The 15,790-nt window shown below is 39.1% G+C and overlaps 1 protein-coding gene across 1 annotated transcript; it reads right to left on the minus strand.

Annotated features, from left to right (window-relative positions):
• Positions 1–260: 260 nt before the first annotated feature.
• Positions 261–15,666, minus strand: LOC120637154 (kelch-like protein diablo). Its single transcript, XM_039908823.1, has 15 exons — positions 15,526–15,666; positions 15,311–15,378; positions 15,007–15,077; positions 11,399–11,557; positions 8,979–9,147; positions 8,325–8,504; positions 7,456–7,614; positions 7,122–7,314; positions 6,376–6,599; positions 5,587–5,739; positions 4,254–4,355; positions 3,257–3,405; positions 3,011–3,149; positions 2,186–2,298; positions 261–357 (listed from the first exon to the last, which is right to left on the minus strand). Exons 4-15 carry the CDS (start codon positions 11,554–11,556, stop codon positions 333–335), a joined length of 1,764 nt encoding a protein of 587 aa, XP_039764757.1. The 5' UTR covers position 11,557; positions 15,007–15,077; positions 15,311–15,378; positions 15,526–15,666; the 3' UTR covers positions 261–332.
• Positions 15,667–15,790: the final 124 nt, after the last annotated feature.

A 15,790-nucleotide genomic window follows, 5' to 3' on the forward strand; every position in this document is an offset into this window, starting at 1 on the left:
ATAAACACTATTCTACACTACCCGTGACCTTGTAGAGACCAGTATATTGTATTTACATTGGTCTCTACAAGGTCACTTGGAGAGTGTCGAAAGGCCGATTAATAAAAATATGCTTTAAATTTATTGTTATTATTTATTACCTTGAAAGCGTTGTCACGTTAAATTAAATTAAACAAAAAAATATTAAATAAAAAGGCATATTATATTCTAAAATTTGTATTTTCATTTATTTATAAATAGTCAATTAATTAATTTTATTATTTATAATATAATTACTTTAACAATAAAATAATATGAGTAACGACTTAACCTGATAGGAAATGGCGATCGCTTCATACCACAGAGTCTTTCCGGTTCCTGAAACATATATTTAATTATTATAACTTGTTCAATTTGTCACCAAACCTTACTGAAGCAACGTTGTGGACCTATGCTCTATATCGACTCCAGCAGTAGGAATTTAATGAAGCCGATAGTGATGGTCAATGAATAGGATTGGCCACACTCCACGCCACGCAACGTGTGTCGCATTAAGTAAAATCGCAGTAATATCTATGGCCATTTGCACTCGGAAACACAAAAAAAAATTTCGTCTTGGACGATTGGATGATTTCATCTTAAGGTAAGTGACGATGCAGTTTAAAATGGACTGCATACTCTAAGTTTTTAGTTATTAAATATCACTTGTTTTTCCAGTAAAGGAAAAAAATTGTGAGGAAACCTGCATGCCTAGAAGTTCTCTATAATTTAATTAAAGGCGTGCGAAGTCTACCAATCCGCAATTGGTGGACTACTTTATCTAGACCCTGGTAATTTCTGAAGTGTGCCATTTATAGGTTGATAATGATGTTCATGATGAATCGGTTCTCAAAAAATAATGAAATAACACTAAAGTCGTCACTACAGCTGGTGTACCTAAGCTGAAGCCTTTAAACAATCTGAACTTGCAAGTTTATTATACAAACCATGCAATGTTGCAATCTAAAACTGTCAAACCATAAATAAAAGCCATACCCTTTAAATTCCTCCAACTAAAACTGTTAATCAGGGCGGTCAAAAAGTTTGCGTAATGCCAAGGAAGGAAAATTAAGTTAAACCTAAAATTACTTTTCCGTCTCAACATACGTTCCTGTATCAGATTTAACGCGTCAGTTTACAAGACCCACCAAAACGTGGGTCTTTTAAACTGACGCGTTGTCATTGTCGCAACACACCTCGAGTCAATTTTCTTTCTTATTTCTTTCTTTCTTTGTTGTTGTCGACGAACAAAATTCTCAGAATCCCAAAATTCGTGGCCGTCGTATTTCCGACCGGTGGTGACGCTTTTTTGACCGAGTTGTACCTTTCTTATCCCTCTGATTGACTCCTGATTTAACTGGGGCTCATGAACGAAAGTTTCATCCGGTTCTTCAACTCATCTTGAGTTTCGATAGTTCCGCGAACACTCGACGCGCTGTTTCCTTTGAAGCGATGTGAGTATGCCTAGCATGTCCAAGGTGATCGCAAAATGGGTGTCCTGTTCTGGGGTAAGACATACCAGGATAATTATGGAGAACGTTGAATCTGTATTAGATAATACTCTAACCATTTCTCCTATTTAATGTATCTTCGAGAAATAGTTTTTGTACATTTACATTTATTTATTTTTTGCCTGAGAAAGTGATTGTCTGTCTTGCCATGCCATTTGTATAAAACGGGTGTCCCAGGGCAAGAGACCCTGACGGCAGGTGACATTTCTTCCGCAATGATCTGCGGCGTTTTTCTCAGCTTGGTGTGGCACTTTATGACCGCGTGAAACTTAATTATGGGTATAATGTTGACAATTTATCCTCGTAGAGTTGGCGATAACTCGAGCATAAGCGACAAGATTAACGAACCATGGTATTTATCAAGATGAGACGTTTATTATATCTAGGTTTATAAATGAAATCTGTTTCCGTGTAACCCTTTTATTCCGCGAACTTTTTGAACGCCCCTCGTAGTAGCGCTATATTGCTAGTCGAGCTGTACGGCTTGTCGACCTATATGGCTAGTTGAGCTATACGGCTTGTCGACCTATATGGTTTGTTGAGCTGTATCGGTAGTGGAGCTATATGTTTCGAGCCATGTATGCGGCTAGTTGAGCATTATGGCTACTTGTGCTGTACAGCGAGTCGCGTTAGTGTCGGCAGGCGGGCGGGCTCACCAGATGTAGTGGTTGTCGTGGTGCGGCGCGCGCATGACGCCCACGCCGCCGCCCAGGCGCCGGTAGTTCATGGCGCCGCACAGCCGCCACTGGTTGGACTCCGGGTCGAACACCTGCGCAGGCGCACGCTAGTGACTCGGCGTGCTTATTCACTCACTTATATTACAAGTGCGAGAGTTTGCGAGTCCCGCAGACTACTGAACGGATTTTGATAAAACTTTACGATAACATATACAGGTTATACGTCAGAATAACACATAGACGAAACAATATATGTTGATACTGTGTAAATTGGTCAAGATAAAACAGTTAGGAGACTGGTGTCGTGTGCTTTTTGGAGGCCCCGTTAAGCCTTATGGAAACAGGCGTTACGTTGCTGCATTCCATGATACTGAAAATTGAGCTCAATTTTCTAAACTCCTAGAAAAGTAACGTCGCACGTTTCACTTAGCAAGGCGACATCCGGTGTTGGAGCAAAACGTGCATAGAGAGTGCATTGACGAAAATCTGTCTGGTGTGGAGTATAAAGATTGAATAAATTAGAAATCACATCGTACAAATTGTCCTGCTTTTCGCGGAGTATTGCATATTGAGCTTAACGTTCATTGCCTTCGGTATTAATTATTACCACCTACATGTGATAAACTCCGATGTACAGATAATGTAGTAAAGGTCATATGATAGCTGCGAAAAATTCAAAATTCATTTATTCAACTTTCAAGTAGACCTAGTTTATAAGCACTTTTGAAACGTCAAGTCAGTCTGTTTGTAGTGGACTCTACGTGTCAAAGAGCAAGAGGCTTGAAGTATTGAGCTGTACGTTACCTCAATAGACTTAAGGTAGGCGGTGCCGTCGAAGCCGCCGACGGCGTACAGCTGTCCGTTGACCACGGCGAGCCCCACGCCGCTCCGCCGTGACGTCATGGCCACCACTGGCGACCAGGAATCTGTGGCGGGCTCGTACCTGCAACACAAGATAGCAGAATTCGTGGTGGACCTAAATTCTTCTCATTGTGGGAGGAGACCCGTGCCCTGTAGTGGACCGGTAAAGGGTTGATAAGAAAAGCGTACCTCTCCGCCGAGGACAGTTCGGTGCAGTCGTCGCGGCCGCCGACCGCGTAGATCTGTCCGTCGAACACCGCGCAGCCGAGGTGCTTGCGGCGCGTGGACATCGGCGCCACCGGCGTCCACTTGTTGGCGCGCGGCTCGTAGCGCTCCACCTGACACAGGGCTTTAGTGTCTAATCTATCTGCATCATCACCATCAGTAGACTAGAACCGTGCAGTGCTAGATTCATGACCTCAACGGGAGGGTTGCTGCCAGTCTCCTCGTACGACACCCGAAGTAAGAGAAGGGGTGGTGAAACTGTATTCAGTGTCAAAATGACAGTTACTCAACATTTAAGATTAGGTAAGGTTACATTATTTAAGTATTTTAGGGGTAAACCACATATGTTTTTTAATTTTGCCAGAAAACTAAAATTAAAATTTAGTCATGTTTTTACATAAGACTAAGTGGTTTAGCCTTTCACTAGGCGTATACCTTCCAATAAGATAGTATGTTTGCATTTGGGCCGCGGATAAATTGGCGATATTTTAGCTCAGTGGAATCTGGCTCGAAGGAACACTTTTTAAGTTCTTAGGCAGCGATCAGATTATTGTTCTGAGCCGAAAATCCGAGGGTATTGTGATGTTTTGTTTAATTTATTTCTTGAGCGACGTTATAACAGATAAATTACGATTGATATTGCTTTGTTATCTATTATCTTTAATACCGCTTAGTAAGCGCGTAAATATAAAAAAGTGCTATGTCGTCACATTAAACGCACAATGAATATATTGGTAGCAGAAACAAGCATGGCTATAGAGCCTCTGGATATAACCCACGCCATTGAAGAATAGATTTATAAAAGTCGCCCGATGTGGCGCCATCTCCTTCGCACAATATCACAAGAAATCATAAATTTTACAAAACGAGTTAAATCCAGGAATAGCTTAAATACCACGTCCAATTTTATTTAAAAAGGTTTATTATTTGACTTAAATTTGCTATGTTAAAATGTACTTACAGTGTTAAGTGGTGATTGTCCGTCCGAACCGCCCACTGCGTAAAGGTGCCCGCCAAGAACCGCCACCGCCACGCCTAGCCGCCGGGTAGTCATCGCTGCCACCTATCGAGCCACACATTAGTGACACTTTCAACAGGAAAAATGATTATACAATGTATAAATAAAAACCAAAATAATACTTCACAGGCTTTAGAGGTACATTATGTACAGTCTCTGAGTCTTATCTGTGAAACCCGAAAACCTAATAGTCTTTTAGTAAACTACTTCTATAGTTTTACTGAGTTTCAGGATGCGAAAAATAATAATTTTAGTAGTTTGTGTAATAAAAAATAAATAAAAATAAATACTGAAGGAAATCAGATACAGCCCTAACATAATTTCCAAATTAAAAGGGTAGGTACTATGCGCGTGTTGGTCTTTTTTCTTCAATAGAGTTGACATAAGTAAACACTTAAAAGGTTTTGATTTGGATTGTGTCGAAAAATTAATATGCTTCTTTTGATTTAATATTTTAACTGGGTGATTCCTTATGAATATACTTAATGCATTGTAAAATTATTTCGTAATTCTTTAACAAGTTGTATCGTTTATATTGATGCCCGGTTTCACTAAACCTAGAAATAGCCTTAATCGGATGCCTAGTAATGGCTAAAGACGTTAGGTAACATCTGAGGTCAACGATTCGATCGATTGAAAAAGGGCATCAGATATGCTTAGTTTAGTTCATTTAAGCATTTGTGTACCAATATCTTAGACATTCAGTAATCCCATGACCTGACTGAGACTACTTTGCCATTGGCGATATGTTAGAAGGATTATCCCTTATAAGAAATCAAAGATCAGAAGTGGGATAGGAGATTATTTTTCCTTATGAAATATTGATTTGTAAGACATATATCTGCTTACAGACATTTGTCATGCTGTTTTATTTATGTGTGGTAAATATGAATAGATCAGAAAAGTATGTTCGAGTTTGCCGCTCTTACTGCATTGATTTTAGAGCTTTTCCGGGGAAGTACTATCACTGTGGTTATTTCTGCCGCTAAGCAGCATTGTTGCTGCTGTAATTATAGGCACATGGGGATCAACACCAAGGCATCAGGTTGATCGGTATAGACATTGCATACTCTGCAAAGTGTTTCTCTTGTTTCAGGCGATAGTTTTCCATCTATCAATTATTACTATTTAAAAATAATTACCTTCTTGAACTTTGACTAGCTGATACCCTGATTAAGACTATAACAGATGGCGGTACACATATAACTACCAGGACATTTCACCTGGAGGCTGGGAATTTTTCCACACCACCTTTCTTTCTCTCCACGAAACTGACCTTACTCCAGCGGTTCTCCTTGGGGTCATACCGCTCTACGTGGTTGAGGCACTGGACGCCGTCTTGGCCCCCTACGGCGTACAGCGCACCATCCAGCACCGCCACCCCGACCGACGTCCGACACGACGACGTAGGGGCCACAGCGCCGCACCACTGCAAACAAAACCATTCTATTTTAATTTAAAGTCGCCATTATAATAATCAGCCGATATTAAGTCTTAACGAGTATATAATTATAATAAAAGTTTTTTATTAGCACAAACTACAATGGTTGCATAAACACGTAAGATATTTAATTTTGACTTGGTTGCAAGACCCTATCTCGGACCATGATTCGAATAATTCGGGTGTGATTTATTTTCATAAAGAAATTAAACGCACTTCACTAGATGACTCGAAAGCAAACGCATCTTCACGATTAGATCCGCTACAATCCTCCACAATTTGTAAATAAACTAATTTGAGTGAAAACTCTGAGAAATCATATCATGGTTATATTATTATATAAACACATAAAAACGATGATCCTGCGTAATTATATACTGAGTTGCAGTCATCATCGCTTTCCAACAAATAAAAATAAAGCTCCAGAGTCCAAGCAAAAGGAAGTATTATGTTACGAACAGAAAACAATACTAAACAAAACTAAATATGCTGTCGCTCTGATAACAAAGCTCTGACTTTACCCAAGTTTAACTATCAGTATCGGTAATTTAGTGTGAGTTTTATGATCATCAACATAAGTGTGTTCACTCGACGAGTGTCACACTCAGTGGGCGGGAGCGGTACCTGGTTGGTCTGCGGGTCGTAGCGCTCGATGCTGTTGAGGTAGCTCTGGCCGTCGTGGCCGCCCACGGCGTACAGCAGGTCGTGCAGCACGGCCACGCCCACGCCGCAGCGCCGCTTGGACATGGGCGCCACCATCTTCCACTCCGCCGCCGTGGGCTCGAAGCGCTCCACCGACGCGATGGCGTCGCCCGAGCACCAGCCGCCCACGGCGAACAGCACCTCGCCTGCATCCCACTTCTGATGCTTCACTTGTGACCACGGACACTCTCCTACAGCTTTGGGCTTTTATAGCTTCAAATAAATATCAGCATTTTCTAGTAAAGGATTGGCGAGAACCTGAATTTAGTATGTAAAGTCATAAAGACTTTTGCAAGACCCGAGACACGAGAGCTCAAACTTTTTGATTGTGGTAATATAAAGAAATTATGGCTAGTTAGTAATTACATACATCTTATATATTATATATATATGTCTTATATATGAAATATAACAAGATTCTAGAATATTTATTGTTATTTTTTTAAATATAGAAACTAAGCGCACTTCAGTCGCTGACTGAAGCGAACGCATCTCCGCTAAAACGCCTACACCTTGTTGTTTGACTAGAACCAAACCACAATTAGTTATATCAGCCAGTAAATAAACGATTTAGAGCCAACATTCTAAAAATAACAGGACATTTTTGCAGCAAATATTATAAATATGAATAAAATTGATTCCCACAGTTTTTATATCACAACCCATACCTCGCCTCGTAGGCTTCCTAGGTCGAGTTCTCGGGCCTTGCATGAGCGGCCTCTCCTGTGGCAAGAGCAGGTAATTCTTGGCTTCGTCGAGTAGATCCCGACATGCGTCATCAGACCTGATCAGAAGTTCCGAGGACACAGTCCCGACTAGAAACTTTGGACTGAGGAGTGGTAACCGCACATGTTGAAGGACCTTAGAAAGTACAAGGAAAGTTTCACTATTAATTGGTATTACAGATTTAAAGCCAAATTTAAGCTCATGAAAGATGAAATCAGAAGACAAGATTGGACAATTCAATTCTAGATGATTAAAACATTTCAGTGAGAAACTTACTTGTGCTAAATGTTGCCGCCTTTCAGCCACATTGTATTTGACCCACGACATGACGGCCTGGAACGTCTGTTCCTCCGACCGCACGTTTAGCTCGTCTGAAGACACTATGTCGATCAGCTGTGCTGCTGGCAGTAGTAGGAATTCTTCACTCTCCATCACCTGAATCGACAGTTTTATTATGAGCGATTGTTTTAAAGTGTTTTCTGATATAGGAGATGGATGCAGTTTGATCTATTGAACAACTTAAGGATTCAAACAACATCCATTGTCGTGCTTTAAACCAAGACTGGACCAGGAATAATTTCTTAGCTTCAGTTAAGAAATGGATGACTTTTTCAATAAACTCTAGACGTCCTTGACACTAATTTTTTTAACTGACTTCCTTCAAAAAGGAGGTGATTTTAAATTCGGTTTTTTATGGGGTAATTCTGTTATTTATGAGCGGATTTGCAAAATTATATTGCTTTTTGAAATAAAGGTGGTCCCATTTAAATTTTATTTCGATTAAATAAAGAGTTCTGGAGACAGAAAACTGAACTCAGAAATAGCAGCAAATCAATCGCGATAGCTGCAACCGCATAAATATGCATTGTTTACGCAATCACTTATTATTGATAACATTACGTCTGTACCCTCGAATATTTACGCAGATGTATTCAGTTTATCGGGATGTACCCACGTTTTCCATTAAAGTTAATCGTAGTTGTAGTAAATTCTAAAATATATTAACTTTTAAGTTGGTATAACATTTATTTCAGAGGAGGGTTATTTTTCACGTATGTTCTAAGACAGTAATTTTAAGTAAAGGACTCTTCAGTTGGAGCAGTCCAGCTGCGCTCGAGGAACTAAGCTACAAACACAAGTGCAACCTCCGGGAAGTTCTGCTGCGTGAACTTGTCAGCGATGCGCAGCAGCTCCCGGCACGAGTGCGTGTCGGCGAAGGCGCGGATGCCGAGGCAGTTGGAGCAGTCCAGCTGCCGCTTGAGGAACTCGCAGCACACGTCCTGGATCTCCTGCAGCTGCAACAGGCACGCCGCCGGGAGCAACGCCTGCGGGAATAAGAGCATTCTGTTCCGGAATCTGTTTGTTCTAATACTGCCAGGTTATGAAGAACTAACTGTTCCCGCTGAATAGTTTGTTTTCCTGGGATTAAAGTAGCCTATGTTACTCCGTCTTTTCAAGTTACTTTATGCCAAAAATCACGTTTATCGGTGGCTTAGTTAGGGCGTAAAAGAAGGACGGTCAGACAAACGAACCAACAAACTAACACACTCTCGCGTTTATAATATTAGTAATGATAATGTTTTCTTTCTTTTGTGTAAAGAGTTTTCAAATAATATTCAGGCACATTGAACTAAGGACGATTAAAATTGTAGTAATTTTAATCTCTTTATGCGTTTAAATGATGAGAATGGTTTAATGACAACATGCGACGAAATACATGAAGGACAGTCTCTTTAATCGAAATGGGCTCCAAAAAGACTGGGACTTTTCAAAATGCCACGGAGCAACTCTCCTATTACCTGTACGTTACTCTCCTCGACGACAATATGCGCCGTGTAGCAAAACTCAACCAGCTGCTCCATCGCATGTTCGTCCACGTCGCGGATGGTCACCTCGGTGGCGCGGGACTCCGCTAGTTCTCCCGTGAACATCGCCCGGAAGTACGGGCTGCAGGCTGACAGGATCACCCTACACCCATAACGATGTTAATGCAATCTGCGACCATGATAATCATATCATAGATTTAGCCACCTTTAAAGTTTCTTCATGTTCAACGCACTATGTATACCTTCATTAGAATGTAGCGGTTTCCACATTACCAAACAAGATGTCGCTACAAAGATCCTGCATCGCGCTAACGAAGTGTTCACAAAAATTGACAATATATACAAATTTGAAAGATGAATGGTCGGACCGCGGTCCCCGAGCACGATCACCCGCCGAGAGGAAGATTTTCCTATTGTTACGGTCAAGCGAAGAAGAAGTTAAGCTAAATTTGCTATACCTACTCAGCGAAAAGCAGGAGAATCTGTATGGTGTAATTTATAATAAAATTCAAAAAAAACCGTCTAGTACAAAGATAAGCGAGTTCAGGCCTATCGCGGTATTGTCGGTATTTGGAAAGTTGTTTGAGTCAATATTAGAATGTCGGATTAGAAAACAGTTTGAATACCAACTTACAGAAGCACAATATGGATTCCGAGCGGATCGCTCTTCGTGTACTAACCACTAGCGTTTTGGACTTATGTGACTGAAGCAGTAGACAGTGGCTTGCAGGTAGTTGCAGCCTACGTTGACTTTCAAAAAGCGTTTGATAAAGTAGATAATGACGTTCTCCTTAGTAAGTTTGCTTCTGTCGGATTAACGCCACCACTACTTAAATTTTTCGCAAGTTACTTAAGCAATCCGAGACAATCCGTTCAGTATGAGGGACATTGTTCGAGACCTTACTACACTCATTCTGGTGTCGGAGTTTTTAATGTAAGTATTCTAATCTGCCGTCACCAAACGGCATATTATTATTAGTAGAATTTATATCTAAATATGCCAGTATAATAATACGTGGATAAAGTGATTTCGGGGTTTGAGGCCTTTTAAAGATGGCAAATGAAATCTCAGAGACCTCAGATCTAAATCTGAAGGTTTATAAAATAGGATTATGAAATCACAAGGATTGGTTGGCACCAAGACAGAGTGAATGGAAAAGAGTGCATGTCTTAAGTTGATCAGGATTTCCTCAAACTCTCAACAAATACAAACCTTGAAACAAAAAATAAATTAAGATTAGTAAAATAGTATGAATAATTTTATACCAGTAGTGTTCACAATTATCTGATAATTCCATTATAATTGTTAGAAATGACCTTCACTTACAAACAATAAAATTTAATGTAGTGTGAACTGAATAAATCAGAATACATTTTGTTTTGGAATGTTATGCATTTTGTTAACGTCAAATTATTCAGACATAATGCCATGCAGCGTAGTTCAAAAGGTTACGTACGAAGACAGTAAGTATGTAACTGTTGTCCAAACAAATGCTGGCTTGACGACCAGAGAGCTGTTACGAGAGGTAGTATAAGTATCCTATCAGATCCCGCACCTCCCTTTTTAAGTAGGTACTTTACGCCTTAAAAGTTATAAACTTGGGTTTATTTATTTATTTTTTCACAGACAATTGGAAGTTTAAGCATTTTTTAAGGCCTTGCTTATCGGTGGCTTTTAGAGTGCAAAAGTTAGTGTGTAAGAAAGGTTTCATAATAGCCACGTTAAGAAATAAAGTCGCATACTTCGCTGTTTTCGATATATATGGGTTGTTTGCAGGCTTTGCCCTGACAGTTTGTCACCAGCCACATAATCCGCGATACCTTAAGCAACACTTTTTATTTTGACCCCCTTCAAACTTTGTCGATATATCGAGGACCGACGACATTACACTAATTTGATAAGATTATTCCATTATTCAATCAGCAAAATAAGATTTTTGTTCATTTATATAATTTTCATCTATAGTCGATACGGCAGGAATGATGTTAATTTTAATTTCTAACCATCATTAGCCGATTTCTCTAATATTCACAAATTGATGGTGAATATTATAATAATTGATGGTTACCGATTAATTTTATTTCATAAAAATAATAACTTAGGAACAACTAAAACAGCACGCTAACTATTATTTTCACTTGAAGTTTCAAGGGTGCTTATATAAGAGATATGCTTAAAATGAATTTAGATTTTTTTTTTAATTCGCTTCTGATATGATGATGTTGAGTAATGATTCTTTGGAATGACGCTTTGCGGGACTTGTTTCTCTGTAGACTGGACCAGAGAAAATACAGAAAATATAAAATCCCAAACTTTCAACACCACAGGATCTCCCACATAAAAGGCGCCACAGCGCCAGGAAGGTCGACATGTCGGTCGCCTCGTAACTTACCTGTGCGCAAAGAGCTTCCTATTGGCCACATTGAGGACCACGTCGCAGAGCTCGCGATGCCTGCGCAGCGCCGACAGCTCGCCCAGGATGGCGCGCGGGTGCTTCTCCGACGTGTGCGACAGCCGCGCGCCGCCGCCCGGGGAGCCGCCCTCCCCCATCCTGCGCGATGGATTATACTTAGTTCGTTGGCACACGAACAGCGTACACATTTCACAATTCTAAAGTTACCACATAAGATCTATTTTCTCTTACGTGTACTGTACTTACTGTTGTATACAATCTTTTTGTTACTTTTAGTGTATAGTTTATTTTCAAATTGTTAAAAAAATTATTAAATCACACTTAGATAAAGAAAATTTCATTCTATTGTGTATTCTTTTATTTATTATAAGTAAAGTAATGAAAAGATTGCTTTCGTTATAAGACAACTTGGAAAAAATGGAGTGTATAATGAGCTGAGTTGAAGCAGTGATAGCGCAGTGAGACTTCACTTTCAGGGGCCGAGTTCGAATCCCAGCACGAACCTCTAACTTTTCTAAGTTACGTGCGTTTTGAGTACTTAAAAATACCACTTCAAAGCGACGGTGAAATAAAACATCGTGAGAAAACCTGTATGCCTGAGAGTTCTACATAATCTTCTCAAAAGTGTGTGGAGTCCACCAATCCGCACTGGGCCAGCGTGGTGGTCTACGGCCTTAACACCTTCTCATTGTGGGAGGAGACCCGTGCTCTGTAGTGGGCTAGTAATGTGTAGATATGATGATACAAACAAAAAAAAGGAAAATAATACACATAAAATTAAGCAAGGCGAATTATTGTCAATAATCATACCCAGAAGCATCTTTCCGAGAAAGGTTAGATATATACTTAAAACTTTTACCTTCAAGAGACTCTTATCGACAGTTGATTGATGAGCCTTTCTTAAAAAGAGTATACGACTCGTCAGCACAACACGTCCTACAAGTGTCGCCCCATGTGCATCAACATAACACCGGCAACAATGCCCTTCAGACCGAAACACAACAATGCAGCTTGGCGGCACAAATAGCAATATTACTTACTACAAAAAACTTACGTACCTACTCTTACAAGTAGCAGTTCGGTAAACGACAACAAATAAGTTAGGAGACTTGTTTCCAACAGTAAGACATCAATAGACTGATATTTGTGATGATAAATAAGATACAGACGTACGAAAGTTATTCACAACAAGGAAATTCAAAGTACACGTGATGCAATATCGTTCTAAATTAATGTGCACAACCTATCATTGCCACTAATCATTTATTTCCATTGTGCTAAGTACGAACGGTATGCAATCAAAGTTGGTTTGTGGGTTTGTGTTACTTCATTTGATAGCAACTTCTTTATTTGTAACACATTTCACAAACTTTATTACGAGCTGACCCACATAGTTGTGAGTACAATAGGTATGTATATTATATATGTGAATATATATAATAGAAAACTTTTGTTTCCAAATGTGCCATTTCCTTTTTCAAATTTTATCAAACAACTTTTTATTTTTTATTTTGGTTTTTAAAAATCCTGTGCAAACCGTTTGTTTTCCTGGGATAAAAAGTAGCCTACGTTACTCTCTGTCTATTCAACTATCTCTATGCCAAAAATCACAGCGATTGGGTGCTTAGCAAGGACGTGAAGGAAGGACAAACAAACCAACACATATTTTCGTATTTATAATATTAGTTAGGACTACTCAGTACATATTTGAAGCTACTGCTTAATTTTAACTAGTCGTTTTCTTGCTAAATTTATCACTATTTAAAGCAGTCTTTCAAAAGACATTCTCTAAATACTTTATTCGTTTTATGCATATACAATGATATAATAAGTATAAAAAGTAGCAAATACATCAACAGCATCATAATTTCAGATGATTGACATCCACTCCTGGACTTAGATATTTTGTAGAGAGTTCCAAAAGATACTGCCCTAGGCTGGTTGTTTTCAGCCACTCCAAGCAACTAACAACAAATACATACTTTTAACATAGGTCAGTTTTCAATGAGGATTTAGAGTATTATTATAAGTTATGATTTAATTTAAAAAATTCAGTTCCTAGAATAAAATTTCCTTTGTAATAAAGAAACAATTCGAGTTACCAACAATGCTTTATACATTAGGTCACACCATTCTTTTGGAATTAAGCAGTGCAGTACTATACTTTCAATAAACAAACAACATAATGTTATAATAACAGGAAACCTGTTTAAAAATATTACTGAGGGATAACATATAAAGACTTGCATAACACAACTGCGTTCAACATTCTTACGCCAAGTTACATAAACATGTAACACTTACAACACACATTTCATTTTTTACTGAAATATACAAATGGTTAAATGCATGAGTATGACAAGAGGAAAACCTTCTTCAGAAGTACAATCGGAATAAGTTCATTCACTTGAAATATCCCATTATATAGATGTTATATTATTTAAAGTGTAGGTCTGTCTGACCACTTTGGACCCCGGGAAGACAGTCGCTTACTAAATGCTAAAGCAAAGCAACCTGTGTTGCCTTACCTCACAGGAGGTCAGGAATCATTAATCCTCCCGGGACAAGCTACAAGTATTGTCCAAGGGAGGCACCTGTGCGTTCCTAGGAGCATGTACTGAGGCTGGCTAGCCAGGAGGTTTTAGTGGATAGAAATCCCACATAACCCAATTTCTCCCTCAGGGTATCTTTTAAGATTTCCCTCCATCAACAAAAAAAAAGGTATGTCTGACCAAATATAGGCTTGAAATAGTACACTTATTAAATTATAATGCCAACCTGAAACCACATTTGAAAGGTGCGGTCAGTTGAAGTGTAGGAAAACACTGCTTAACTAGTCCAATATTAACAAGCCACAATTATTAACAAGGTCCTATGGGTTTTACCTAAAACACTATATGACTAGAAATGAATGACTGAAAATGTTTTGTATTACTTGGCTGTAGAACTAGTCATATGTCTTTATCATATTAGATTCTTATATATATGCTCTGTCTTAAAATGTTATATTAGCTGTAAAGATTACATCGCGTAAATACATTTTGGCACACTGACACTGTGACACTGTTATACTAGGAACTTGTTAAAAACAAGATCATACAACTTAGCTGAGGTATTCTTGGCTCAGGAATCCTCCTAGGATAATAATAAGGTTTAGCCCAGTAGTCTTGGCATGTTTTTCAACTCATGTTTTGTTAAACACTTAACTGATTTTTTTCCATCATACACAAATTATTCTATATTTTTACCACAACAATTTAGACCTTGGCACACACTCTACACTTAAATTGGTAAGTGATGAGTCTAAGATGGTAACAGGCTAATGTATTAGGTGTATGGCAGTTTTTTTCAATAGGCCATTGTTTCAGAACACTAAATCTCTTAGCAGCAAGTCTTTGTCAGTTGGGTGGTAACCAGCCACAGTCAAGTCTCCCACCAGACCGGACCAGAGAAAATTCAGAAATTGTAAATGCCCAAATTGCCTCTGCCAGGGATCGAACTAAGAACCTCCCGCTTAAAACCACAGGAGCTTTCATGTATTCATGTACTCTGGGAGCATTTGGTATGTGAAAGTAAATAAAGTTTACCTCTTGTGTCCGCGCGCGTTTCCCAGCTGCAGGCGCAGCGGGGGCGAAGCCCAGCCCCACACGGAGTCAATCTGCGACCATCATCCACCATCAAGAACAAAATATTAGGAAACCACTTGACTAAATGTCACTTAAAGTTTTATTCATGGATATGTCGAAACACAAGTAGCATACCTGCCTATGCAATAGCGAGGAATACTAAGGGGAGACTTTGCATTTCATACATATTTACACAATACAATAAACACATTTTGTTACCACTCGATAATTTATGCGGATGTCAATGCTCCGTAGCCTGACTTACCTTTGACGATTTCTCAGCACCACACACCCGAAATTTTTCTCAACGGAGCGCAAATGTAGGTATGCGCCCTGAGGGTCAAATTAAGCCTAATTTAGCCAAACATCAATTTTCTAATCACAAAAATTTGTATGTTTACTGTTACACTGGGACATCTTGCAATTCCACCAGTTTTTATTTGGGTACATTCAGAACGTCTTCAATCTTTCACTTATTACCTTGGACTCTTATGATTTTTATTAGAATCGTATTCGCCGCGATCCACAAACTATAAAGTATTAAAAATCCAATAAAATTGTAATTCAAATCATGTATTTATATTTAATTTGAAACAATTCTGGTAAAATATTTGTACACAAGTTTTGTCAATCGTTTTCCAAATTCGGAACGCACTTTCTATTTGTCAAATGTCAGTTTGCCAGAGGTGTCATGTGCATGTCAAATATGTAGGTGTTTATGTGTGTAAAGTAAACAATCTTTAAT

Source organism: Pararge aegeria, chromosome 3 (genome assembly GCF_905163445.1).
Source record: "Pararge aegeria chromosome 3, ilParAegt1.1, whole genome shotgun sequence".
In the NCBI taxonomy this organism is placed as follows: domain Eukaryota; kingdom Metazoa; phylum Arthropoda; class Insecta; order Lepidoptera; family Nymphalidae; genus Pararge; species Pararge aegeria.